The sequence below is a fragment of the Eptatretus burgeri genome, chromosome 6 (genome assembly GCF_056783735.1).
Source record: "Eptatretus burgeri isolate ZD-2024b chromosome 6, Ebu_testis_v1, whole genome shotgun sequence".
In the NCBI taxonomy this organism is placed as follows: domain Eukaryota; kingdom Metazoa; phylum Chordata; class Myxini; order Myxiniformes; family Myxinidae; genus Eptatretus; species Eptatretus burgeri.
In genome coordinates, this window is record NC_140966.1 from 40987511 (window position 1) to 41015314 (window position 27804).

General features: G+C 44.4%; 2 protein-coding genes across 2 annotated transcripts in view; one reads left to right on the forward strand and one right to left on the reverse strand.

The window, feature by feature from the left end:
• LOC147024613 (polypyrimidine tract-binding protein 3-like) overlaps window positions 1–2368 on the reverse strand; it is a 47094-nt gene extending 44726 nt beyond the window's left edge. The window contains exons 1-2 of the mRNA XM_085884670.1: window positions 2157–2368; window positions 1544–1577 (exon numbers count right to left, since the gene is read on the reverse strand). Of these exons, the coding sequence (XP_085740796.1) occupies window positions 1544–1577; window positions 2157–2164 (42 nt within the window). The 5' untranslated portion in view covers window positions 2165–2368. The remainder of the gene's footprint in view (window positions 1–1543; window positions 1578–2156) is intronic.
• Window positions 2369–13634: 11266 nt separating this feature from the next.
• The window catches only part of HSDL2 (hydroxysteroid dehydrogenase like 2), a 144955-nt gene continuing 130785 nt past the window's right edge, over window positions 13635–27804 (forward strand). The window contains exons 1-5 of the mRNA XM_085884671.1: window positions 13635–13860; window positions 15382–15545; window positions 15696–15794; window positions 15988–16102; window positions 20220–20323. Of these exons, the coding sequence (XP_085740797.1) occupies window positions 13844–13860; window positions 15382–15545; window positions 15696–15794; window positions 15988–16102; window positions 20220–20323 (499 nt within the window). The 5' untranslated portion in view covers window positions 13635–13843. The remainder of the gene's footprint in view (window positions 13861–15381; window positions 15546–15695; window positions 15795–15987; window positions 16103–20219; window positions 20324–27804) is intronic.

Consider the following 27804-nt stretch of genomic DNA (forward strand, 5'->3'; position numbering starts at 1 on the left):
AATCACGCGATATCACAAGATAAACTAAATCACGCGATATCACAAGATAAACTAAATCACGCGATATCACAAGATAAACTAAATCACGCGATATCACAAGATAAACCAAATCACGCGATATCACAAGATAAACCAAATCACGCGATATCACAAGATAAACTAAATCACGCGATATCACAAGATAAACTAAATCACGCGATATCACAAGATAAACTAAATCACGCGATATCACAAGATAAACTAAATCACGCGATATCACAAGATAAACCAAATCACGCGATATCACAAGATAAACCAAATCACGCGATATCACAAGATAAACTAAATCACGCGATATCACAAGATAAACTAAATCACGCGATATCACAAGATAAACTAAATCACGCGATATCACAAGATAAACTAAATCACGCGATATCACAAGATAAACTAAATCACGCGATATCACAAGATAAACCAAATCACGCGATATCACAAGATAAACTAAATCACGCAATATCACAAGATAAACTAAATCACGCGATATCACAAGATAAACCAAATCACGCAATATCACAAGATAAACTAAATCACGCGATATCACAAGATAAACCAAATCACGCGATAACACAAGATAAACTAAATCACGCGATATCACAAGATAAACTAAATCACGCGATATCACAAGATAAACTAAATCACGCGATATCACAAGATAAACTAAATCACGCGATATCACAAGATAAACTAAATCACGCGATATCACAAGATAAACTAAATCACGCGATATCACAAGATAAACTAAATCACGCGATATCACAAGATAAACTAAATCACGCGATATCACAAGATAAACTAAATCACGCGATATCACAAGATAAACTAAATCACGCGATATCACAAGATAAACTAAATCACGCGATATCACAAGATAAACCAAATCACGCGATATCACAAGATAAACTAAATCACGCGATATCACAAGATAAACTAAATCACGCGATATCACAAGATAAACCAAATCACGCGATATCACAAGATAAACTAAATCACGCAATATCACAAGATAAACTAAATCACGCGATATCACAAGATAAACTAAATCACGCAATATCACAAGATAAACTAAATCACGCGATATCACAAGATAAACTAAATCACGCGATATCACAAGATAAACCAAATCACGCGATATCACAAGATAAACTAAATCACGCGATATCACAAGATAAACTAAATCACGCGATATCACAAGATAAACTAAATCACGCGATATCACAAGATAAACCAAATCACGCGATATCACAAGATAAACTAAATCACGCGATATCACAAGATAAACTAAATCACGCGATATCACAAGATAAACTAAATCACGCGATATCACAAGATAAACTAAATCACGCGATATCACAAGATAAACTAAATCACGCGATATCACAAGATAAACTAAATCACGCGATATCACAAGATAAACCAAATCACGCGATATCACAAGATAAACTGAATCACACATCACAAGATTTAACGATACTTTACGTTTCCTGTGTCGACGATTCCTTACCTTTGAGCCTGTGGAGCATTCGTCTCTCAAAGCGCTGCAAAAAAAATTAACAAATAAATTAAACATTATTTTAAAATGCATTCAAGCATCACTGCAAAATATATGATATAATATATATATATATATATAATTATATGTATGTATATATGTGTATGTATGTATATATATATATATATATATGTATACTCTTTTACAATGCACCGAAACACCGTCCTCCAAAGAAGGGGACATTACAGTTGAGCGAGCTACGGACGCAATTCGCATGAACCCGATAAAAACAAGCGAATTTACTGGGAAAACGGGTTAATCCATGTGAATGATGAACAAAATGAGATTTTTTCATGAACAATATCGTTTTGATAAACCGACACACGACGTATTTCGTGCTCAAACGTCGCGCAGCACTCGCCGCCCGGGTTTTCAACCAAAATGGCGTACTTTTTAAGCTTTTCGTTTCGATGCCGTTCGGGTCACAATCATCGCCGTTTCGGTAAAACTGAAAACGGTTACATCCGCTGTAGATACACCGGTTCGAGAAACGTGTTCAATGCTAAGAGAATTAATTAACACACGCCACACAGCCACCATCGCGAGGAAGCGGAGCCCTTCGTACCTGTCCATATTTGCGCCCAAATTTCCAAGATGGCGGCTTTCGTTGCGCTTCCTCACAGCCCTCCCCGAAACACTTTCGGAACTAAAACTTTCACGACGACACAAATATCAGCTAATTAGAATACGGTGCAAATGCGAAAAGGATTATTTTTGCAATAATTTATCACGAGCATCGAGATTTATAAATCTTTATATCCCTGCCGGGCCATGACGAACAAATTAATTATTCATGTTTCCAACTGTTTATTTATCAGTATAGCTCTTCAGAATTATCCGTCAGATATACCGTGTTGCACAAAAAATTCGTGCAAAATTAACCGTGAATACATTTTAAAAACGATGAAGCGTAATGTTTGCAATAATTGAGAGTTCTCCGGTCGCTGGTTGCTCAGCTCGATGTCGTCGTTTTTACTATAATGTTATTAATATTTTCTACTTATATTTATATTGCGACTTATATTTTCGAAATTGCAGTTGATTTTCGCTTCTTCGCTGAAAAAAAGTAATAGGTATGACGAAATAGTTGTTAATAAGTATCTTGAGGTGTATAGCAACGGAATTGTTCAGCAAAAGTTGGTGTTCCACCTTTTTTTCTTCTGTGTTGCAAGGTTTTCACAATATGAACGAAAAAGCAAAGACTCGTGACGTAACAAGATATAAATGGTCATAAAAACAAGAAATGAAATGTTATTGAGATGATTATAACGTATTAAAGAGAAGGGGGTGTGTTGCGTCAGCCAACGGGATGTTATTGCTTTATTCGCCGGTCAGTCCGTATCAAAGGCTTTGCCAACCGCTTGGCGAGTGGAGCAAAACATGAAGAGAGAGGTTCTTTGTTTTATTACCACAAATGGTCGCCGAACTCGGATTCAAAACGACACTACAACCAAATAAATGTTCAGAGGCATATGATCCCTGTTATATACACTCATAATATTATTAAAACGTGCATTTCATACTTTAATATTTCCTCTGCTTTTCATCCAAATTCTTCAAGATCTACAAACGTGCAACGCCCCCCCCCCCAACCTCTCCCCCAAAGTGTACAGTGGTAAGTACATAGATAAGCTTGGTAGGGGGCTCCCCCTTCTGACTCCCCATTTCTTTATCTTTCTTTCCCTCATCCTCGTACTCTGTTGCCGCCGCGAACACAATGAATTTGTCACAAAAGGAACGAAGGAGGAGTTCATGAAGAATTCAAAAGGGCATGTGGTAAGGGAAGAGTATTGAGAATGGGGGGTTTTGCCAGGGATAGATTTGGTCCAGGAACAGGGAAAGGGAAGAGCAGATGAGGATATCTTCGTTTTCACCCAGTCTGTAGATAAGCCCACGAGGGGGAGTGCAGTGTTAGACCTCCTTTTTGGTAACGATCCCAATATGGTGGAGGAGGTGGAGGTCGGGGAGCATTTAGGAGCAAATGACCATAACATTGTGTGGGCAAAGATTCTGTTAAGGATTAGAGTTCAGGATAGTCATGCAAGGCTATTAAATTTCAGGAAGGCAAACCTTGAGGGGATAAGGATAGAGTTGGGTGATGTTGATTGGGAGACTAACAACAGGACAATCAGCATCAGAGAAATGGGAAACCTTTGAGGAGCAAATGACGTGTAGAGTGCAGAGTAAGTACATTCCAATGCGGTATAAAACTAGAAGTAGAAAGAGGCCAGGGTGGTTGAGTAGTGAGATAAGGAACGCTCTTAAGGAGAAGCAGAAGGCATTTATTAGGTTTAAAACAAGCTCGAATGAGCTAAGATCCTCATCCTCTTAATGATGACGTCATAAAAACGAATATGACGTCATTGTGATGTATGAGGTTTGCGATAAATTATCTGTGCTAATGCCCGGCTTGATTCCCGCAAATAAAATTCAAACAGCTTGCCTAGTTTCGGAGATAATGGTATTGGCGATTTCCATTTCGCGGCGATATTATGACGTCAACTTTTTTTTCTCGGAAGAATTTCCAAAATCGGAGGTGGTTGCTGCCTGCGCGTGGGCTTTCTGCATATACATGGCAAGTTTCACGAAGATCCGATGAAAACTCTGGGTTGTGAAACAAAAAAATGTCAAAAAACAGGAATGACGTCATAAAAATTGATATGACGTCATAGTGATGTATCATATGTGCGGTAATTCATCTCTGCTAATGCTCTGTTCGATTCCCGCAAACAGAGTTCAAAAAGCTTGCCTAGTTTCAGAGATAATTTTTTTAGGTGATTTCCATTAGCGGAGATATTTTGACGTCATAGCTTTTTTTCTAGGATGAATTTTCAAAATCGGAGATGGTTACTGTCTGCGCAGGGTATGTTTACATATATATGCCAAGTTTCAGGAAGTTTCGATGAAAACTGTTGGCTGTGAAACAAAAAAGTCCACAAGAAGAAGATGAAGAACAACAACATGAGTAAGACTTGGAGATCCTCCACGAGGATCTAATAACAGGACTGGAGTTAGATTTATATCACTATCGGAGTAAACAGAGGCAAGTTAAGAAAATAACTCAGCAAGCCAAAAGAGAGTATGAGAAGGACATGGCTAAGAATATTAAACATAACAGCAACGCTTTCTTTTAGTGTATCAGGGGAAATAACAAGTTAGAACCAGTGTGGGCCCATTGAGGAACAGTACCGGGAGAGTGGTTAGTGATGAAAGTGAGATGGCAGGCTTATTAAACAGGTATTTTTCTTCAATTTTTACACAAGAGCAGTCAGGATAATTGCCAAAAGCTGAGAGTATCTATCAAGCTGGTGATGAAGGGCTTTTCCGGAAGATCCAGGTTGGAGTGGAGGAAGTAAAGGAATAGCTAGGTAATCTAAGAGAAGATATAGCCAAAAGACAGTGGATATAGTATATCTAGACTTTAAGAAGGCATTTGATGAGTTACCACATCAGAGGTTGTTGGACAAAGTGAGGGATTGTGGAGTGGCTGGTCAGGTAGTGAATTGGATTGTAAACTGGCTTTGTGGTAGGAAGCAAAGAGTGGCTGTGAGTGGGACGATGTCTTTTTTTTTTTTTTTTAATTTTGTATACCTTGGTCGAGGCTCGTATGAGAGCTGACACACAACTCACAGCAAGGAGGCATGAGACAAGAGGGGCGGGAGTGGAAGGGACAAAACATTGGGGAACAGACACAGGTGAACTGTGGAAGGGAGAGGGATGGGGATGGGACGGGGAACATGGCGAGGAGAAGATGGACATTAAAGGGACTTTCAGGAAGGAAAGCAGGAGAATTGAAGGAAGTGGGCTTGGGTGGATTATCGGGGGTAGAAAAGATCGAGGATTTGGATGGGGGAAGATAAGAGGTGGTGGTGAACAGCTGTTTTGAAAGCCTGGAGGGAAGAATGGGAAAGAATAGAGTGAGGAAGTTTATTCCAAAGGCGGGAAAAAAGAGGAATGAAAGAGTGAAGATGAGCAGTGATTCGTGATTTTGGTAGTTTTACCAGAAGGGGGTTGTTGGCGGACCTTGAGCGCCCTGTGGAAATGTGGTTGGGACAAATCGCAGAGAGAGCAGGGGGGCAAGGCTGGAGAGGAGTCGGTAGAAGACAGAAAGACCACCGACCAACCTGCGGTGATTGAGTGAGAGGCCCAAAGACTCAGCTTCATTGCGGGAGATGCCAATGATCTTAAAAGCCCTGGTTTCGACAGCGTGAAGTCGAGAAAGGTGGGAGGCAGGAGCACCAGCCCAGAGGGGAGAGCAGTACTCCATCAGGCTACGGACAAAAGCTTTGTAAGTGGTCAGGAGCTCAAGAGGGCCGAGGAAGGACTTTGCACGACGGAGGATTCCCAGTCGGCGACTGGCTTTTGAGGCGAGGTTGGAAATGTGACTTTCCCAGGGAAGGTCATGGCAGATAGTGAGACCCAGAAGCTTGAAAGAAAAGACTTCTTCCAGAGGATTGTTGAGAAAGTGGATGGGGGGGTTTTGTAAACGGTCCTTTCGAAGAGACATAGTGAGAGTGTGAGATTTGTCTGGATTGAAAGACATGTTCCACGTGTTGGACCAGTTTGTGATTTTATCTAGATCTGCAGTGAGCGAAGAAGCTGCTGCTTGCCGGTCTGAGGGATGACAGATGGTACGGCAGAGGGTGGAGTCGTCGGCAAAGAGAAATAGAGGATTTTCCAGAGAGTCCGAGAGATCATTGATGAAAACCAGAAAAAGAACAGGGCCCAGAACGCTACCTTGAGGAACTCCGGCCTGCACAGGAAGAGGGGATGAAAGAACTCCATTTAGGGCCACACGTTGACTGCGACAGGAGAGGAAGTCTGCGAGCCATGAGTGGAGATGGCCTTGAATACCATGGGAAGAGAGTTTGGTGAGTAGGGCAGGGTGCCAGGATATAAGGGAGGATATAAGTAGTGATCCTCAGGGATCAGTCCTTGGACCATTACGATTCATTATTCACATCAACCATTTGGATAGTGGGGTGAAGAGTAAGCTTTCCAAATTTGCAGATGACACAAAGCTTGGAGGTAAGGTGGATAGCAGAGGGGGTGGTGAACAGATTCAGGAAAGTATTGATACTTGCATAGATTGGGCAAAAGATTGGCAGATGGAATTTAACCTGAGCAAGTGTAAGGTGTTGGGGATGGGAAAGAACAATGAAAATAGAGATTACAGGATGCAAGGGGTAATTTTGGAGCGTGTCACACAGGAGAAGGATCTGGGGGTGGTAATAGATACAGGAGGTAAGCAGGTAGCACAGTGCCATGCAGCTATAGGTAAAGCAAATAAGGTTTTAGGTTGTATTCAGAAGGGGATCATTTATAAATCAAAAGGGGTGGTGTTAACATTGTTCAGGAATTGAGTGAGGGTCACATCTAGAATATTGTGTGCAGTTTTGGTCAACACAACTCAGGAAGGAAAGAGACGCCATGGAGAGGGTTCAGTGCAGGGTTACCAGATTGATTTAGGGCCAAGTTAGACTCAGCTATGAGGAGCAGTTGAAGGAGACGGGGCTTTCCACACTACAAAGGAGGCGGTTACGAGAAGATATGATAGAGATGTTTAAGACAATGAAAGGCAGAGATAAAATAAGTGCAGATGAATTATTCAAGTCGACAGTGATATGACCAGGGGCCATAGCCTGAGAGTAAAGAAGAGGAGAGTTAAGATGGTAGTAAGGCAGGGGACTTTTCCTCAGAGAGTAGTTAATGCATGGAATAATCTCCCTAGAAAGGTAGTGGCAGCAGAAACAGTAGATAAGTTTAAATTAGAATTAGATAGGTACCTGGAAGTTATGGAGATAGAGGGGTACAGGGATGTTGACAGGACTTTTCGGTAACTTGAGCATTGATGAGTGATTGTGTGCATATGTATGGAGTGCTGTTGGTGGGAGTCTTGTCAAGGGGTGTTGTGTGGTTGATGTGTGTTTTTTTAACCAAGCCCATGCCCCCCTCCCTGAAGGGAAGAAGAAAAAGAAGAAAATTAATTAATTAATTCAACTTTTTAGATCCTCGTGGAGGATCTCTAAGTCTTACTCAGGTTGTTGTTCTTCATCTTCTTCTTGTGGACTTTTTTGTTTCACAGCCTAAAGCAGTGGTCCCCAACCTTTTGCTCCCACGGGCCGCATTCACTACTCCCAAGGATGTTGGGAGCCAGAAAAAAATTGATGCATTTTATTGAGAAACTTGATACTATCACACAACGTTTGTGTTGAGAAATCGATACAACGTTTGGGGTTTATTGGAGTATTGTGTTTTTAATTAATAAATTTTATATGTATTCGATCGATCGATTGTTCACGCACTGTAATTCTGAACAAATTTCCGTTCGGGGTGTAATTAATTTTAAATACTGCCGCAAGATGCCGGAAGGTAAAATCAAATTGATTTGATTCCTCCCGACGGAAAGCGGCAGTGACCGGCAGTGGCATTGTGTAAACCCCTTTAAAATTGCTACATGGAAATGTGTTTTGATTGGAAAGTCCTCGCGGGCCGCAGTATCGGGCTCCACGGGCCGCATGTTGGAGACCGATGGCCCACAGTTTTCATCGAAACTTCCTGTAACTTGGCATATATATGTAAAAATACCCTGCGCAGACAGTAACCATCTCCGATTTAGAAAATTCCTCCTTGAAGAAAAGTTATGACATCAACATATCTCCGCTAATGGAAATCTCCTAAAAAATTATCTCAAACTAGAACGGGCACTCAGTAGAGCGCATACCTTCGCCAACGCTACATTCCCCGCTCCCCCCCCCAGAAACCGTTGATTGTGAGGGTATTTAATCCCATACCACATCTGCCAAGCTGTTCGTCACTGTAAACCCCCCCCCCTCCAATGCTGTAAACTCACCAATAAAGTCACTGTCAAATATTACACATCACAGGATAGGGAATTGAATTCTAAACATTTTGAATCTACTTACATGCAAATTGTAGAAGAATTGACCGCGTCATGATAATAAAGGTCGTTGACCCCCTGACCTTTGACCCGAACCGCAAACAAAGGTAATGACGTCATTGGGTCATATCGTATATCACAAGATTGGGCATTGAATTCACAACATTTTGGCATTGGTTGCATGCAAATTGGATAAAAATCGACCGCACTATGGCAAAATGACGATTTTGACCTTTTCATGACATCGACCTTGACCTTTGCACTCTTAATTTTGTAATTGGTAATAGAGTGTGGGGAACAGAACAGTCAACATTTTGGTGTTGGTTTCATGCAAATCGGATAAGAATTGACCGTGTTATGACTAAAACCGCACATTTTGCAATGTCGTGACCCCCCTGACCTTTGACTCCCAACCGCTAATAAGGGCTATTACGTCATTGTATCATGTCACATATCACAAGATTGGCATTGAATTCTGAACATTTTGGCATTAGTTGCATGCAAATTGGATACAAATTGACCGCGCTATGGTAAAAAGACGATTTTGACCTTTTCATGACCTTGACCTTGGCCTTTGACCCGATCGCTCCCAAAATCTAATGAAATGGTCCTCGGATAATTATGCACCAATCATCCCACCAAATTTGCTGCGATTCAATTCAATACTTTTGGAGTTATGCGAATAACAAACAAACAAACAAACAAACAAACAAACACACATATTCACAAATAAATAAATAAATAAATAAATAAATACACAGTTGTGGTGGAGTCTGCGGGCCTACGGGGAAGGGCATGGTGGTGTGGGAGTGGTCGGAGTGGTCATCGTATCTGCAAGGGATATAAGGTGTGCGCGCCGCCTGAGGCGTCGTAGGAATGCAGTAGTCGAGCACGGCTTGTGCGTGTGCATACGTAATAAAGGAGAGCCGCGGGCAGAGTACGCCCGCGCTCGCGCTTGTGCAACACAGCCCAGCTCGACTGTTCCTCCGCTCGTGTCTGCCTGCTAAGCATCTCCCATTCAGTACATTACAGTTGGCGACGAGGATCTTCGGATCGGCGTGTGCAGGGCAGTTCCAAGCTACGGAGCCAAGGGTCTCGCCAGCACGAGCATGGCAGAAGGTCGGGGCACGGCGCACGGACGCGTGCCCTTGTTTCGGGGGAGATGAGTTCGAGTTGTTTTCTGAACAGTTATGTTGCTACTTTCAGGCGAATGATGTAGAGGATGAAGAGAAACGCAAGGCGATCTTGCTCGCCTCGCTATCAACGGAGCACTACCGGCTGCTGAGTGATTTGGTGGCTCCAAATAGGCCCAGTGATGACGTGCTATCCTTTCAGGACATCGTGGCGAAAATGAAGACCCACTTGGCGCCAGAGAAGTCGTTACATCTCGCGCAGTTCCAGTTCGATCATCTCGCTAAAGGTGGCGAGGAGCGCGTTGCGGACTTCGTAGCACAGGTGAAGCATTCGGCTGTGCCGTGCAAATTCACGACAGAGGAGCGTCCGGCACGGCTCAGAGATCGTTTTATTTCTGGTCTGCGAGACGCAAAGATGGTAGCAGCCATCCTGCGGTTGACCGACATCACATTCGACTCGGCGGTCGCGACTGCTTCGTCTGTCGAGCAGACACTCACGGATGTCCGCGCCATTGCTGGCCAGGACGTAATGAGTAGCTCCAGCTGGGGCATGGCGGCTAATCCCGAGGTCCACGCGGTGACCGCACAAGTGCCGCAGGTCGCGCAGCCCGGAGTCCGCGCGATGGCTCAAGTGCCGCAGGTTGCACGCGCGCCTAGCGGTGCGGGACGAGGGCGCGCACCGCAGCACGGTCGCACCGGGAGCGAAGGGGCACCGCAGCACAGTCGCACCGGGAGCGAAGGGGCACCGCAGCACGGTCGCACCTGGAGTGAAGGGGCTTTCCGGGAGTGCTGGGGGTGTGGGGGACCGCACCTGCGACAGATGTGCCCGTATAAGAACACCGTGTGTTTGCATTGTCACAAGGTGGGACATTTGAAGCGTGTGTCGGATGGCGGGGGCCTCCGTTGGGGTCTTGGATGACGAGGTGCGGGAGGACCCCAGTGGCCTGGAGATCGGCCTGCAACCGGGGCATGACGATGCCGGCGAGCCGGAGCAGGAGATGCAACCACGGTTGAGTCTGTTTTCCGTTGGTTCGGAGATGACGATGCCTTTCACGGTTGAGGTCGAAGTGAATGGCCAACCGACTGTGTTTTGCGTGGAGACCGGGGCTGCAGTGTCGGTCATGGGTGAGCAGGCGGCTCGTGGTCTTCGCGGTATTCGCCTGGTCAAGATGGCCTTGTCGTTATACATGTACACCGGTGAAGCGATTGCACCGTTTGCGAGGGCCGACGTCTCAGTGCGCTACCGAGATCGACGCGCCCGGCTCTCGGTGTTCGTTGTACGAGGGGAGGCCCCCCCCCCTTTTGGGTCGGGACTGGCTGGCGCACCTCGGACTGGATCTCCGGTTCGTACCTCCAGATGTGCCAGTGCTCTCTTCGAGGCCTTCGTCGAGTACCGAGGGCGAGGCTCTGGCGGCGGGGGCCGCGTCGATGCAGTGGGAGCGGTCGTTCGTTGCTGCCGGCGGCAGTGATGTGCGGTTCGGGAGCGGCGAGAGCCGTATCAGCTCTCGCGATGAGTTCCCGCGCTTCGCTCGCGATGAATTCCTGCGCTTCGGCAGTGTTCGTGAGGCAATGCGCGTCGGTGTTGTTCAGGCAGCTTCAACAGGTGGCGGTGAGCCCGTGGCGTTAAAGGGAGTCGCGAGTCACAACATCGAGTCGACAACCAATAAGCGGACTCGTGATGCGGGTTGTGGGTTGTTGTTCATGGCATATGTGTTTTTCCTTGCTCTAGTGATGCAGTTTAACGTTGTTGAAATAAATGCCAGCAGTTCTCGGGTGAAAGTGGATTTGGCGGAGATCAGTCAATGGGGTTGGTATTATGATCAATGTGAGGTGGGAGCAGTGGTGGAAAATAAAAAGGTTGGGTTGGCCTTCCATTGTCCCGGGCCGCAGGTAGTTGCTTTGTCATGTGCTGGGAGTTTATCAAAAGACCGCGCTGTACGAAAAAATGAGTTTGCAATGCTTCGAATAATGTTCGTAGTGATTTATAACGAGCCTATGATTGAAGTGTGGTTTAAATGGAATTGCGACCGTCTCGCTGCCGTGTGGGTCTCGGAGATCGACTCGGAACCAAGACTGGTGCACTGGTCGGCGTTACCCCCACCTCTGGTTGCGAGCGCAGCTCTCTGTGTTCGCTCAAGGCCGTTTAGACGGGCGTTGGTGTCTCGACTGATTGTGGTGCGAGAGTTGTTTTGGAGCATTAAGTGCGTACAGCCAGCGGCGCTGTTCAGCGCCCCCGGCCAAGGTCGATCAAGGCTGGCGCTGGCGCCACGGCTTCCAGACAGCGGGCTTCCGGCCTCGGAATGTTTATCTACGTCGGGTCTGCCTGGGGGGAGTGGGCCGGAGGCGTTTGATGGTGCTGGGGGAGGTTGGCTCGAAAGATCGCCACGACCTCGGCGAGGGCCATGTCAGCATGAGCCGCCTGGGGGCGTTTCCGCTGGGTAGGGCTGCTGTGTTTTTTTTCACCTTGCTGCTTCATATCGGTAACACGGCCAGAGTTTGGGAGGTGCTGTGTCTTCGGAATCTGGTCGTGGCGGCTCCATTAACCCGCTTTCACGCATTATATGATGTGGTGTGCTGTTATACTTCGCTGTTTTCATTTTATTTTCATGGTTATTATACCGAAGTCCTTCGTGTTGTTTATGCTTATTATGATGGTGATCATTTAATAATCATAGTTTTAGGGGGGAGGAGTGTGGTGGAGTCTGCGGGCCTACGGGGAAGGGCATGGTGGTGTGGGAGTGGTCGGAGTGGTCATCGTATCTGCAAGGGATATAAGGTGTGCGCCCCGCCTGAGGCGTCGTAGGAATGCAGTAGTCGAACGCGGCTTGTGCGTGTGCATACGTAATAAAGGAGAGCCGCGGGCAGAGTACGCCCGCGCTCGCGCTTGTGCAACACAGCCCGGCTCGACTGTTCCTCCGCTCGTGTCTGCCTGCTAAGCATCTCCCATTCAGTACATTACAACAGTGATCAAAACATAACCTTCGAAACAGTTTGCGAAGGTAACTAGGGAAGCTTTTTGAATTGTGTTTGCGGGAATCGAACAGGGCATTAGCAGAGATGAATTACCGCACATATGATACATCACTATGACGTCATATCAATTTTTATGACGTCGTTCCTATTTTTTGACATTTTTTGTTTCACAACCCAGAGTTTTCATCGGATCTTCGTGAAACTTGCCATGTATATGCAGAAAGCCCACGCGCAGGCAGTAACCATCTCCGATTTTGGAAATTCTTCCCAGAAAAAAAGTTGACGTCATAATATCGCCGCTAATGGAAATCGCCTATACCATTATCTCCGAAACTAGGCAAGCTGTTTGAATTTTGTTTGCGGGAATCAAGCCGGACATTAGCACAGATAATTTATCGCAAACCTGATGCATCACAATGACGTCATATTCGTTTTTATGACGTCATCATAAAGTGGACGAGGATCTTTTTACTCATTTGAGCTTGTTTTTGGCATTTTCTTCTTTGGATCTTGTGTTTACAAACGAGTATGGTGTTCATACAGGCGTGACGGGTTGAATGGCCTCCACCTGTGTTCGATTTCCTTGTGTCCTTGTAAAAGTGAAAACAATGGCTCGGACAGCATTTGCTCAAGTACCACGACAGCACTGTTTACACGGAGACCGCCGGTGTTGGAGTGGTGTGTTGGGGGTGCTTGGTTGAGCGTTTCGAACCAAGCTAAGCTGCTTGGAAAGCGACAGCAAGCCGCTTGCTAGCGCAACACCCCATGGCCAAATCGCTTGCAAATGCAATTTCACACAATTTTGCTGTATTAACATTATGTCACTATAATTACGGCATAATAAATAATACAAATGTTTTGATTTTCCCGTTCCTCGCTTTTTATTGCGAGGTTTGACTCGAATCACCGAGATGATGTGTGTAACGTTTGGGAATGTATATCACAACATCGTTAGCTCGGTCGACGCATTCCTATTTTTTATCCAATTCTGCATTTGCGTGCCGAATTTTTTTTTTTTTTAAATGAAATAACATTCGTGTTCGGTGAAAGATTCTCTTTGGATACAAGTACAGCAACAATTAAACCGAGAACACGGTTAAAAATTGTACAACAGTAAAATCAGGGGCGAGTGGGTGAAGGTTCAACCTGCGCTGTTTTTATTATTATTTTTTATTTGACTTTATCGGGCGTTTCGACCTCGGTGTTTGTTGCTGAAGAAAAGGCGCAACGACTCTCAACTTGACGATGCTTCCTAACACGGGGTGAGTTTGCTTCGATGAGTTCGTGCACTTACAAATCAACTCGTCAGGGAATCGGTTCGTATTTCAAACGAGAAACAGCCCTCACTTGCTCACAAGGTTTACCCGATTGTTGGTTTACCCGTTTGACTTTCCCAAGACCGTTACCGTCGTTCCTCCTGTAAAATACACCGTTGATGCTTTTAGAATGTCCACGAGGCCGTGCGGGTCTGGATGAGCACGTGGTTCTCGGGGCACGTGCAGGTTACCTGTGCCATCACCTTGTCACGAGTGTTGAGGAATCTGACACCGATGAAGGTTACAAGGTCACTCGGTGGAGCACGTGCCCCCACCAGGCTGAACTGCGGTTTGCGGTTTGCATCTCACTGATGGGCCGGGACATCTGGATTCGGATGTTAACCATAAATCTCATCGATTCATCCTTGTCACACACTCAACCTGTCCACCAAGTTTTTCGTACGAATCCGTCCATAGTATTTGGAGATATCCTGCTCGCAGACGGACAAGCTGGGGCGAAAACGGAACTGGGGTCATGGTGTATTTTATTATGCTTCATAATACTGGCTTTGGCTGACAGGATGGCCGGCTCTCGGGGATTACGATTGTTTAGCCTGGGTTTAAATCACGACCCAATTATGAACTGTCATCCCAGTTTTTTTTTCCCCCTACAGGCAGGATGATTCATCGGTCTGTGTGCCGTCGCTCGGATGTACGTTCGACGGACATCCCGTCTGCCAGCATTTGTTGGTGGACGTCAAAGATGCCACGGTGTCCTTCGTGAAGAGTAGACGAGCGATCACCACCAGCACGATGAACAAATTACAAATTCCTACCCTAACCAGCAGCGGGCACAGCTGCACTCTCAGCCAATGATGCTACCCCACAGCTTTGTGCTGCATTCAAATGAAGAAGATACTGGCTTTCACTTGGTGGTGCTATACAATATACATTTACGTCGAGAAAATTGGGGTGGTCCTGCCCCACCCTGACCCCCTGGGACAATTGGTTTTCAAAAAAAAATTTTTTATCCAATGAAAAGCCCCTGCACACCCCAAATGCAACCACCAGTTTTCAATTCACTCTGCCCAGCTGTTCAGGAGTGCAATGAAGTTGAGCACACAAACTGTATGAGATTCAGTATTATATTTCACCCACTTCTTTCGCATCTGTGTTTTTCATGCAGTGAATTGGCCTGTTTTAATACGACTTGTAAAACCCATCACACCAGGAAGCAGTGCTAATATGATACACATTTACATATAGAATTTGCACCCTTCCCCATCTTGAACCCCTATGGGTTATGACTGATTTTTTTTTTTCGCCAGCCAACTTCCTTGGGCACTCCCCGAGTTCAAGCAATCGGTTTTCAACTCGCTTCCTCCAGTGATGTAGGAATTCCTAGAATGTGACCAAACAAAGCCACATAATACAAACAGACATGTCTCAAATTGTCTCTATTGTCAACTATGAAGTATAACTGCAATTTTTATGCACAATTGGTTAGTTGAGATTCCTGTGTTACAGCAAGCTTGCAGGCCGCACATTGTTTGTGACGGGAGCTAGCCGTGGTATTGGCAAGGCAATTGCACTGAAGGCAGCTCAAGACGGCGCGAGTGTGGTTCTGGCTGCCAAGACTGCGAAACCACACCCCAAGCTGCCTGGGACGATATATTCTGTCGCACAGGAAGGTATGAACAGCAAATTTGCATTTGTTCTCGCTTCTTCTCTGTAACATGTCTGTTTGGTTAAAATAAACTGCTGCATTGATTACTGAGGTTTGTGTTCATCTGATGTGGCGGAGTCTTATTTATTTATTTATTTAGTTATTTTTTTTATAGTGGAAGCTGCAGGTGGTCGGGCCTTGCCATGTATTGTGGATGTGCGAGATGAACAGCAAGTCATTTCTGCTGTGGAATCTGCTGTTAAATCGTTTGGTGGTATGTTGCCAGTTTCCCTTCCACAAATTGTCACTCCATTAAATATGCACAAAGCACTCACTCACTGTTAAGAAACATGTCCCTCTCCCCAGAAATATTGAATGTGAATACCCCCTAAATGTGAAACTTTTAACGATGATGTTATTTCTACTGTTTTTAAAGTTGGCAGTGTGCTTGTGTGTTTTTTTGGCAGGCATTGACATCCTGGTGAACAATGCAAGTGCAATAAGCCTCACAGGTACGCTGGAGACCCCTATGAAAGTCGTTGACCTGATGATGCATGTGAACTTCCGAGGAACGTACCTCGTGTGAGGCAGCGCACAATTCACACCGTTTACTGAATTATCCCATTGAATATATCTCCATTTTCAAAGTACTTTAAAAAAGGGAAGCATTACATTTCCCCAAGTTTAGATTATATGACTTGGTTTTTCAAACGTGGGGTGGCCGAGCAAATTTCGTGGGGTTGTAGGCGTCCGCTTGCAGCGAAAAACAAATTGTCTATTTTCGATCGGTGTTCGCTTTTACAGGATGTAATATGAACGGTTCGTTCAAAGTATGGGAACCGGCGCAACATGACGCTTGGAATGGGATCCAGCCAATGTGCGGGCTCGCTGAAGGGCGGTTCATTTTGGCAGGAAATTAGTGGTTTGATCCATGGCCTCTCAGACTCAGACTCTGACTATCATTAACGTCTATTCACGTCTCCACGTACGACTCGAGACCTTATTTGTGATGGCAGCACCGGCCACCAGCAAATCTCAAGAACGTTCTTACCAGAATAAATTTCTGGACCTTGGATTTTACTACTTGGTGGATAAAAGTGGGGCACAGAGGCCTCAGTGTGTGATTTGTTTCGAAGTGCTTTCTACAGAGTCTATGAGACAAAATAAGTTGCAGAGGCATTTAACTACAAAACATGCGCCTTATCAGGATAAGGAGAGAGCGTTCTTTGAGAGGAAACTTCTTGCACTCAAGAATACGCGTCTTGACAGAGAGGTTACATGCCATCAGACCAATTCTCGGGCATTAGAGGCCCCGTATTGAGTGTCGCTCCATGTTGCCAAGACTAAAAAGCCTCACTCCATTGCGGAAGAACTCGTGCTGCCATGTGCAAAGGACATGGTATCTCTGATGGTTGGGGAGGAAGCGGTGAAGAAACTGGCAGTTATACCCCTCTCTGACAACACCATCCAACGCAGAATTGAATATATGAGTCTGGATGTAACGGCTCAGGTTGTACAGAAGATCAAGGAATCGCGGTGGCACGCCATACAGTTGGACGAGTCCACTGATATCGCATCATATGCGCAACTCATCGTCTGGGTCTGCTTCATCAAGGCTGATAACTTTGTCGATGAGCCTCTGCTCATCAAACCATTGGAGGCCATCACCAAAGGCGAGGACATTTTTGGGAAAGTAGAGCAGTTTTATCATGACCATGATCTGGACTTCGGAAAGTTGCTCGGTTCTACAACAGACGGCGCGTCAGCAATGTTAGGAGTGCGTTCTGGATTCAAGGCTAAATTGCTTGAGGTGGCTCCTCAGACCTCCATGGTACACTGCATGATTCACCAAGAAGCGCGCGCCTCTCGTACTTTGCCAGAAACCTTGCGGAGCGTGCTCTCAGAAGTCGTAAAAATGGTGAATCACATCAAATCGAGCGCCCTCAACACTAGGTTATTCAGGCTATTCTGCCAGGAGATGGACGCCGACCATAAGAATTTACTATTCTACACTCAAGTAAGATGGTTACCTCGAGGAAACCTTCTTCTGCGCGTTTACGAGCTCAAAGATGAACTGAAGGAGTTCCTACGCACACAAGGGAAAACAGCATGGGTAGTGTTGCTTGAGTTGGACTCTTGGCTGTCAGAACTGTGCAATCTCGTTGACATCTTTGAACATCTCAATGTCCTCAACCGCTCCCTCCAAGGCAAAGACGCCAACCTCATAGTTTTCACGACAAAATGAGCGGATTTCTGGTGACTCAAAATTACAGGCAGACAAAGCAGCTGTTGAGCGCTTCAGCCTTTTCCCCCGTCTGGTGGGGCATCTAACGACCTGCCAGTACGATGATACTGAGCTCGACAGTCTTTCTGGGGAGATAGCATGTCACCTTCGGTCGCCCATTGAACAGTTCGAGCACTATTTCCCTGAGCTGGATGTGCAGTCCTTTTCTGTGGTTCAGGACCCTTTCACGGCTCCACTGGACTCGATTGCTGATGAAGATGATACAGCACAGGAAAAACTTGTACAGCTCCAGCAGGATTCAGGAGCGCAGGCTCTTGCGCGGACGAATTCTTTGTCAACATTCTGGTGCAAAATGCTGCCGTCGTACCCGACCCTGTCACGGCGCGTCATTAAGGTTCTCATGCTATATCCTTCATCATACTTTTGTGAGCAGTCGTTCTCCACCATGGTGGTGATTAAAACAAAGTACAGAAATCACCTAGAAATGGATCATGATATGATCCTGGCATTGTTATCCACTTCTCCACAAATAGAGAAGTTGGTTTCTGAAAAACAGGCTCATCCTTCTCACTGATGTATCTAAATGTCATTCGGACTAAACTTCTGAAACGTTCAACTGTACTATTTAGATACTGTAGGCCATTCTCCGTTTACTCGTCTATGAAAACATGACAATGGTGAATAAAGTAAACGGTAAATGTTCTTGTGTCATATGAAATCTTATCTTATATATTATGAATTGGGTTTTCAATCTTTTGGGTCGCGCGATGTCGAGAGGTTCTGAAATTGGGTCGCCACTAAAAAAAGTTTGAAAACCACTGTTATATGACATATGATGATTGTTAAACTTTTGACTTCACATATTTTGAAGAAAAATGTATCATGAAGTCGGAAATATGAATTCGCTGAATTTCTCAGGAATTTTTGTTGATTCGGACATGGTTTTACCTTTAAAACTGATCTTTGCCTTTCGTGATCAAAATTACGATTGTGATCTTAGTATATTGGTGTATTGTGATCTCGGCTTTTCTATCGCTGGTATTTTTGAAGAGATAGATTACTAATTATTTGAATTGCCTTTCGTATGCATTCCTTGTTCTTGCAGAACAAAAGCTTGTTATGTGTTTCAGCTTTTTGTTTTTAAACATGCAAGAATGGAACACCCATATAATAAGTTAATATTTGGGTTTTTTTGTTTGTTTTTTTTTTTTTTGTTTTGTTTTTAATTATTGCAAACAAATCTTGGATAGAACACTGTGCAGCATATGCTTGCTTCAGGTAATCGATATTGCACTGTGGATACTTATTTGTAGCATGTTCCGCTACAAGATAGAAACAACATAATTGAAATGAACTTTTTGTCTTTGTAACAGGTTATAATGGATAGGTAAGTGTCTTTCTCCCTTTCTCTCAAAGGCCTAATTGCCTCTGCTGAAGAAATGATGTTTAGTTGCCCCAATTCAGTCTTAAGACCTTCTCACTACGAAGATGGAAGAGGACTTTGTGCATATGACAGGGTGAAATGGGCAGAGAGAGTATGTGCAAGAGCTGCAGAGTGGGTTTTAAGGTCACGTGAGTTTATGCCGTCCGGTCCAGCAGCAGAGTCAAAGTCAAGGGTTGAAAGAACCTTCTCCACCCTGTGAGGTGAAAAAAAGCAGTTGGGTGTGACAGGGAATGGGGACACAAAATATGAAACAAACACACAATTGAGACTATCAGCTTTCTCACAAGCGTAGCCGGCTGTGGTGCCAGTTAGAGAGGAAAGGGATGGAAAGGAAGCATATATCAGAGATGGACTTCACAAGGTGCTACCAGGTTTTGTAGGAGGGAGACAAGTTTGAAGGTTCAATCTTGAATTTCTACAGATTTTGTTTTCTGGCTCTCCTGAGAGGACATGCTTGTGGACTTTTTGGAATGCACTGAGATTGCTTTAGGTGGGATTAATGTTCCAGGAAGGCAAGTTGCTCTCTCTTAATCCACTTGCAGGTCCAGCACCATGCAATCTCCTCCAGCAAATGCACGAAGCAAATTTTATGAATCAAAACTAACATATCAAATCGTACAATATCTAACCCCCTTTCGCCCCTAACAATACTCATGAATAAACTATACAATAATTGTAAATATGAGGATGCAGACATGATGAGTGTAAGCATGCTTTTTGTAGCAGAGTTAAAACACACTCTCTGCTTTCCATGTATTTCCTGATTTCCCAGTGTATGACATGCAGTACATTGTTTGTTTGTGCAGAAAAGACGTCTTGCTCTGAAGAACAAGAAAGCCTTTTAAATGTTCATTTATTCATTTGCATTGCTTTTGCCACCTACAAAAAAATTATTTGCTTCCTCTCCAATAGGCAGGTTGGGGTTTCATTGCGTGTTGGGACATTTTTGTCAGGTACTTCTATATTCATGTTGGGTGGTGCTAATGCACATCTTTGTCATGTTTGTGCAGATCAAAGATTTGCATCCCATACCTCAAGAAGAGTCAGAGTCCTCACATCCTCAACCTCAGCCCACCTATCAACCTGAATCCTCTGTGGTTCAAGAGCAATTGTGGTAAATGAACTTACTTTTTAAAACGTGTATGTATGTATGTATGTATGTATGTATGTATATATATATATTGTTGTGGTTGACGAAATTCGCAAACCACCATTCAGGTCCCTTAGGTGAGATATCTCTGTAAGTATATGTGTAGTTAGGCCCAAACCCGTTGTTTAGAGGGAATAAATGTCATTCATTCGGGCTGCGACCCCTCTAGATAGCCGTTTTTCTTTTACTATCTTTATTTTGGACCAGCCGCCATTACTACCATTACTACCACCACCAACCACGTCTCAACAGCCATCACGCAACAACCACCAGCCGCAACGCCGCTTCACGACAACAACAACGCCAACAGCCACGACCCTTGCCGTCACATCTCGCTCTCGCAACCATCGCATCACCGTCATTCCCGCGCCGCTTGTGGGCACCGATACTGGACTCGTGCAGGGCGCGCACCGAGCAGCGGGTGCAGAAACACCAGCCTTTCCGAAGAAATCAGATCAAAAACGACTCGCGCCCACTTCTGTTCCGTCCCATCAGCGAGCATGGGGCGATTTGGCCCCGCCTCCAGGTGCGTCGGAGTAATATCGCTATATGCAGATTCATGGATCAAAAAGCATTCACGCCCACTTTTCCTCTGTACAATGGGGAGCCAGCCAGAGGTAAAGGGTCGAAGGTGAAGGAGCGAGGCCCCGGGGGCTATAAAGGGCCGCGTTCGCTCGCCGGCAGTGAAGTGGAGTTGGTGGAGTTGAGTTGAGTTGGGAAGAGTCGGAGTCGAGTTGAGTTGGGAAGTCAGTGAAGAGAAGAGTCGGAGAAAGCAGTTGGACGGAGCTGTGGAGAGTTGGAGAGGTGGCGGCGGCGAAGGCAGTCGAGGGGGCGCTCGTGTCAGAGTCGGGGAGCTGCGGAGAGGAGAGGCCGGTAACGCGACCGAGGTCGCGGTGGAGACGCTCGTCGCGGGACCCGAGCTAGCGAGATATCCTCATCCCCCCCCGAGCATCAACAACCCCCTCCTGTTTCCCCCCGCGCTGAGATAGTGCGAGAAGGGGGCCCCGTTCCCACCCCATACCAGGCAGTGCCAGCGAGGCCCGCGGAGTCGGGGCGCCACCGCCATTTTGCGGCTCATCACCAGACGGGTAGGCTCGACGCGGTCTCGGCCCCAGGCCCGTCTGCCCCCCTCATCGTGGAGGGTGGTCCCTTTTTCTTTTGCTTTGAGTATATGTGTTGTCGGCGCCGTCTGTGAAGTAAAACTGTATAAGTGTTGCCGTGTGCTCGGTAGTCGGTGGTATATCTGCATTGTGTTTTGCTTTTACATTTGCTTTTTGTGCATTATTGTGTGTTTCTTCTTCTTTTACATTTGCTTTTGGTGTATAATTGTATATGTGTGCTTTCCGTTTGCCGCGGAATAAATGTGCTTTATGTTGAACTTTTTTTCCCGTTTCGCTTCGTCTTTTCCTTTATTGAATCTCCATCTTACTTCACGTAAAGGGTTGGTCGTGGGCTAAAACGCCCGATAATTAATCGAACCGTCCAGGTTGACGATAACACCGCTCGGTTATCCCGATAGTACGGAACGGGTCGCTTAAAGTGGCCCGTGTCCGAAGTCGACCTGCGGCGAGGTGCGATCGCTCGGTCTACCCTCCGTGTGGGTACTTAGGTAGGTCGAATTTGGCGAGCAACCCTATCCCACGCGGGGGGCCGATTGGCACGATCGTGGTGAGGCCGAAAGGCCCACCCGTGTCTAGTTCCCGGCGTTAGTCCGAGAGGGTCACGACGGGATTGTCCGTCCGGTGGGCGACGTGCCGCGATTCGAGTTACGTGGCCGTCCGCACGCCGGCGGGCGCGAATCCGCAACAATATATATATATATATATATATATATATATATATATATATATATATATATATATATATATATATATATATATATATATATATATATATATATATATATATATATATATATATATATGCAGTGGTACCCCCAGAATCCGAATTTAATTCATTCCAAAGGCTGTTCGGATTCCAAAACTATTTTCCCAATAAGAAATAATGGTAAGTGAATTAATCCGTTCCTGGACCCCAAGAAAAGCCACTTTCAAGACACTTTCAACTGAAATTACCGATGTTTCAGGTAAAATAAGATGAGTAAATGACCTTTTCTGGGTCATGAATCTTTTTCCAAGCCTGGGGGATGAGCAGGAGCATTGTCGCTTCTTCCATCAGGTCTGGATGCAGCTCTGGCCTATCAGTGGCCATTGGGATCCAAAACATAAACTGTTCAGCCTGGTGGAGGTATGTAATTAACTATGAAGCACCAAATGGTGTTTTATATCCCAGTACACTCTGTGGAGACACAAACGTGCCGTTTTCACCGCACGGTTCCACGGGAGAGAATCAAGAGGTGAAGCGATTGGGTGACGCAGCAGGACGTCACTACCATGCTCGTGAAAAAAACAAAAAACGTTGAGTTCGCTTAAGCCAATTCGTCAGAGGGTTCATTGAATGAGTTCGCTTTATGACGGGTTTTCGCGCTTTTATCGCTTCTTTATTTTTCAGAATCCTACACATGGTCGATTTCCGCAGCTCGAACATGGCAGCGAGATCAGACACACGCGTACCGCTCTCATGCTTAGCGATAAGTTCTTTCTTCAACTCAATTGTCGTTCTCACGGACTTCCTCTGATTCCTATTTGCTTCATTGCTCTTCTTGGGTGCCATGGTGAATGCACAAGGGTGATAATTGAAAAAAAAATGCACAAATCAATCTGAAAACACGAGGTAAAGTAGCGATCGACACACGAGAGATGCTTTCACGAGTACTTCCACCGATGAACTGAATGAACAAAGCGCGAAGATGCGGGTCGAACAGGCGGGGGAGACGCAATTGAACAAACATGAACGCCACTTTGTTCGGTTTTCGAAAATGTGTTCGGTTTTTAGGGCAAAATTTTCTCAAAAATTGTTCGGATTCCAATTTGTTCAAACAATGGGGCGTTCGGATTCTGGGAGCACCACGGTGTGTATATATATATATATATATATATATATATATATATATATATATATATATATATATATATATAGTCATGCGCCACTAAAGGTCCAGTCACACCTTGACGTTTTAGCCAGCGATGGCAACGTATTAAAATGTATGTAAAACGCTGGCTTACGTTGAACTTTTGATGTTTTTTTTTTTCAAGATTCGGACGTATTCATAGCGACTTGGTCTTATGTATAACGCATTGGTAACAGACACAGAACGTTTCGTTGTGTTATAGATAACTTATACCAACGAATGCTGAACCTGTTGTCGGCCTACTCAACCGATGCCCAACGATAGTCTAACTTAGGCATAGCGCGTTGCATGCATCGCCGACGATGTCGTGACGTAGCCTATTAAAAGGCTGACTCACAATGATTCGAATCATAACTGCCGTAGAAATGGAAGTGTCAACATCGCGGTCACACCTTGGCGATATTGCCAGCGTATGCCGACATAAGAAAAATGTGTCTAAAACGTTGGGGCACGTCAAATACGGTATGAGTAAGTTTGGTATACGTGAGTACAACGCTAAAGTACGCTATCATACGTCGTAGTAAGTAGAGTACGTCAATAAATTTTAAACATGTTCAAAATTTTACGACGTACTCGGCGTATGACACACATTCTGCATGCGATGGGGATAAGTTTTACACACGATATGTGGACGCTTACACACGTCCACAAAGGCTACTTATAAGCTACTCATAAGTCGAAACACGTCGCGGTAATGTCTTTTTTACGCGAAACTTATTTCTAACTTTTGTTTGACGTGCTTTGAACCAATTCTTTACGTAGTCCCAACACACATCGACGTATGTAGACGTATTCCAATGACGTCTTCCAGTCGACAAAAAAAAAAAAAAGAACATGTTTCTAGCTTACAACTGCCATATAAAGACGTGTTCCCAGCGGTTTTGGGAATTGGTATATAAAAATGGTGTTCATAAAAGGGGAACCCAACAGTGTTTTCGAGTCCTTTTTGAGTCGATGTCCATGTCAGCAGTAACAGTATCAGTATTAGTATTAGTATTCGTAGTAGTAGTTTGTTCATGTTGGCAGTAGTAGGTGAGTGTGAGGGGGAGGGTGTGGGTTATGATGGATCGTCCTTGCGTTTAACGATTTAACGATTTAAATGATAAACTCAACGATTTAAATGGCTGCATCTCCACTATTGAAAGTAGACGCTTGCGCTCAACAATTGGATTTTTTTTTACACTCAACGACTTTTAAACGGTACCACTCAGCTATTTACATTGTTTTCAATGAACGATTTAAATTGCTGTCACTCGCCTTTGTTTTTTGACGCTGGGGTTTTGAAATTTGAAGCGTTTCTTCTGAACGTGTTAAAACGCTCAAACTCGACTATTTTAAATAGACGCTGCCGATGGACAATTGGAATCATAGCCAAGCTAGACATCGAAGTGTGAACATCCTCGTCATGCCGAAGAAAAGTTTGAAGAATGCTGCAAATAAGTGTCCTGGCCGTGGCCGTGGACGCTGACGCAAGGACGATCCATTATACCGACGTCTTTCAGCCTATGAGTAACTTAAAAGTAACGTCTGTCGATGTGTGGCAACGATCGCGTAACGTGCCAACAACACGTTAATCATAGGTTAGAAATAAGTTTCGGGTACGCTAAACATTACCTCGGCGTGTCTCAACTTATGATTAACTTACAAGTAGCATGTGTTGACGTCTGTTAATGATCGCAGACCGTGCATACAACTTGTGGCCAGCGTAGCGGAACGTGTGAGTCATACGCCGGCATACGTCGTGAAATTTGAGGACAACCAAAAAGTACAACATTTAAAGCCAACGTACAACGACGTATGGCAGTGTTTTTCAGCGTGCTCTCAATGTTATCAAAACTTACCCATAACGTATTCAACGTGTGCCAGCGTTTTAGAAAAAAAATTCAAAAATCGGCATACGTTGGCTAAAACGTCAAGGTGTGACCGGGCCTTTAACGACGGGGATACATTCTGAGAAATGCGTCATTAAGCTATTTTATCGTTGTGCGAACATCATCGAGTGTACTTGCACAAACCTAGATGGTATAGCCTACTACACACCGAGGCTATATGGTCTAGCCTATTGCTCCTCGGCTACAAACTTGTACAGCATGTTACTGTACTAAATACTGTAGGCAATTGTAACCCAATGGAATGTATTTGTGTATCTAAACATAAAAATGGTACAGTAAAAATACGGTATAAAATATATTTTTTTAAATGGTACACCTTTGTCGGGCACTTCCTATGAATGGAACTTGCAGGACTGGAAGTTGCACTGGGTGAGTCAGTGAGTGAGTGGTGAGTGAATGTGAAGGCCTAAGACATTTCTGTACACTACTGTCGATTTTATAAACACTGTTAGTGGGGCAACTTAGCTAAATATAGCATAACAATTGTGCATTTTCTGAGGAAAGCACCAAATTTGGCACACCAGTAGCCTAACATATTATGAACAGATTTGGATATTGGGCCATCTCAAATTCAGCTGCTGATGGCTGTGGCAGCCATTTACCACTGCCATCAAAAAAATTGAGATGGCCCAATATCCAAATCTGTTCATAATATGATAGGCTACTAGTGTGCCAAATTTGGTGCTTTCCTCACAAAATGCACAATTGTTATGCTAAGTTGCCCCACTATGTACACTTAGGATACACTAAATTTAGAAATTTTTTTTTCTTTCTTCAATAATAAATTCACCTTGGCTTACTGTAACTTTTTTTTACTTTATACACTTTTTTATATTTGAAAACTTTTTGACTCTTTTGTAATAACCCAAATCAGAAAACACACACATTGAACAGTGGTAATTTTTATTTATTTATTTATTGGCTTCTCTTAGAGCACCCTTATTCTGGACATTTCCATCTGTCTGTCTGTCCGCGAAACTTTGGTCAAGCCTCGGGGCTAAACCACTCAACCGATTCCAATGAAATTTGGTAGGTAGGACCAATATTTCTGGGAATCGTGTGCTTTCGCATATGGGACCCCGGGCCCTAGCAACGGCAAAGCAACGGCCCTTTAAAGTGGTAAAAAAAATCGAAGCTTAGAGTTCTGTGCGCAATCTATCTAGCTCCCTTCATGCCAATTTGCAGCCCGAACAAAAAATATTTGTAGGAGGAGATAGGTTTTGGGCGAGTACATGTCGAACATTTCAGAAACGATTAATTGCTAATATATCAAAGAGAAAGAGTCTGATTTTGATGAATCTTGGGTGAAATGTGTACAATGTGGCAAGCATGTACACAAAAATGAATGGCTGCTATGCACACCTCCGTTACTTAGCAACAGCTAAAATACTTTATCGTACATCGTACACTTATTGTGGACTGTACAAAAAAAATCAATACCTCTGAAACTGGACCTCCGAGGGACCTGTGTTTTTTGTGCCCAAGGAGAATGTCTTCCAGCATCATATAAAAAAATAAAATCTTTAGCGAATAAATAAATGGAATTACCAGGGCTGCCATTTGTTGGAGTCTCTTTGGAAACATGCCTGAAATTTCACAAGGCGCGTTTCTGGGCGCAAATTAAGAGGGCTGTGTTAATCATATTTATTGTGCTAAATTGATTGATGGCATGTACATGAATATCGGCTAGTCGTGTCGGCCAGCTTTCCATCTCGACTCTAGAGCGAACACCCATGTCGCCTACCGGCTTGTTTATTTATTTCTTACTTTTTAAACTTTTTTGTTAAAAACTAAGACACAAACACACATTTGCCTAGGCCTATACAGGGTCAAGATCATCAATATCACTGTCTTCCACCTCCACATCTTGTCTCACTGTCCAACATCAAAGATAGACAGAAGACGTGTTAGTTTTACCTTTGTGCTGTTCATGACGGTCATGTGTTGTTAGCGGCTACTTTCAATCTCCTCTCACATCAATTATAGAAAGGTGAATAAATAGCGTTTGGATTTTATAATTAAATATCATTGCATCGATGTTATAATTTAAAAATGAAGAAACGAGCACTTGTCAGTTGTGTGATATATTTTCGGAACAGTGCAAATGTTTTAACAACATAAAAAGCCTTACTAAAAATTAATTTGTGTTTTAATTTCGACTGTAACAACAATTTATTCGCGGAATTCTTTAATTCAAAGGTAATTTATTTGGTAGAAGGTAAACGTGCAAAAAACGGGTCAAATCGGGTGAAAATAGGGGTGTTTTAGGATGTTAGGTCAACATTGGGTCAGATTGAATGCTGATTTTCTTGAATCCCGATTTAGCGCGACCCTGCTTTTTTTTCCGATGACATTTTATGGACCTCAACAATCGCGTTATAACGGGCCACACTGTAGTTGTTTATTATAGCGCGTGCGCTGTATACAATTGCACCGAGTTTGAAATGTCTCCGGTGTCCCGATGTCCCCCCCCTCCCCCACGTGCCTGTGACAGCCAATGACGGCCATCCGGAAGATGCAGT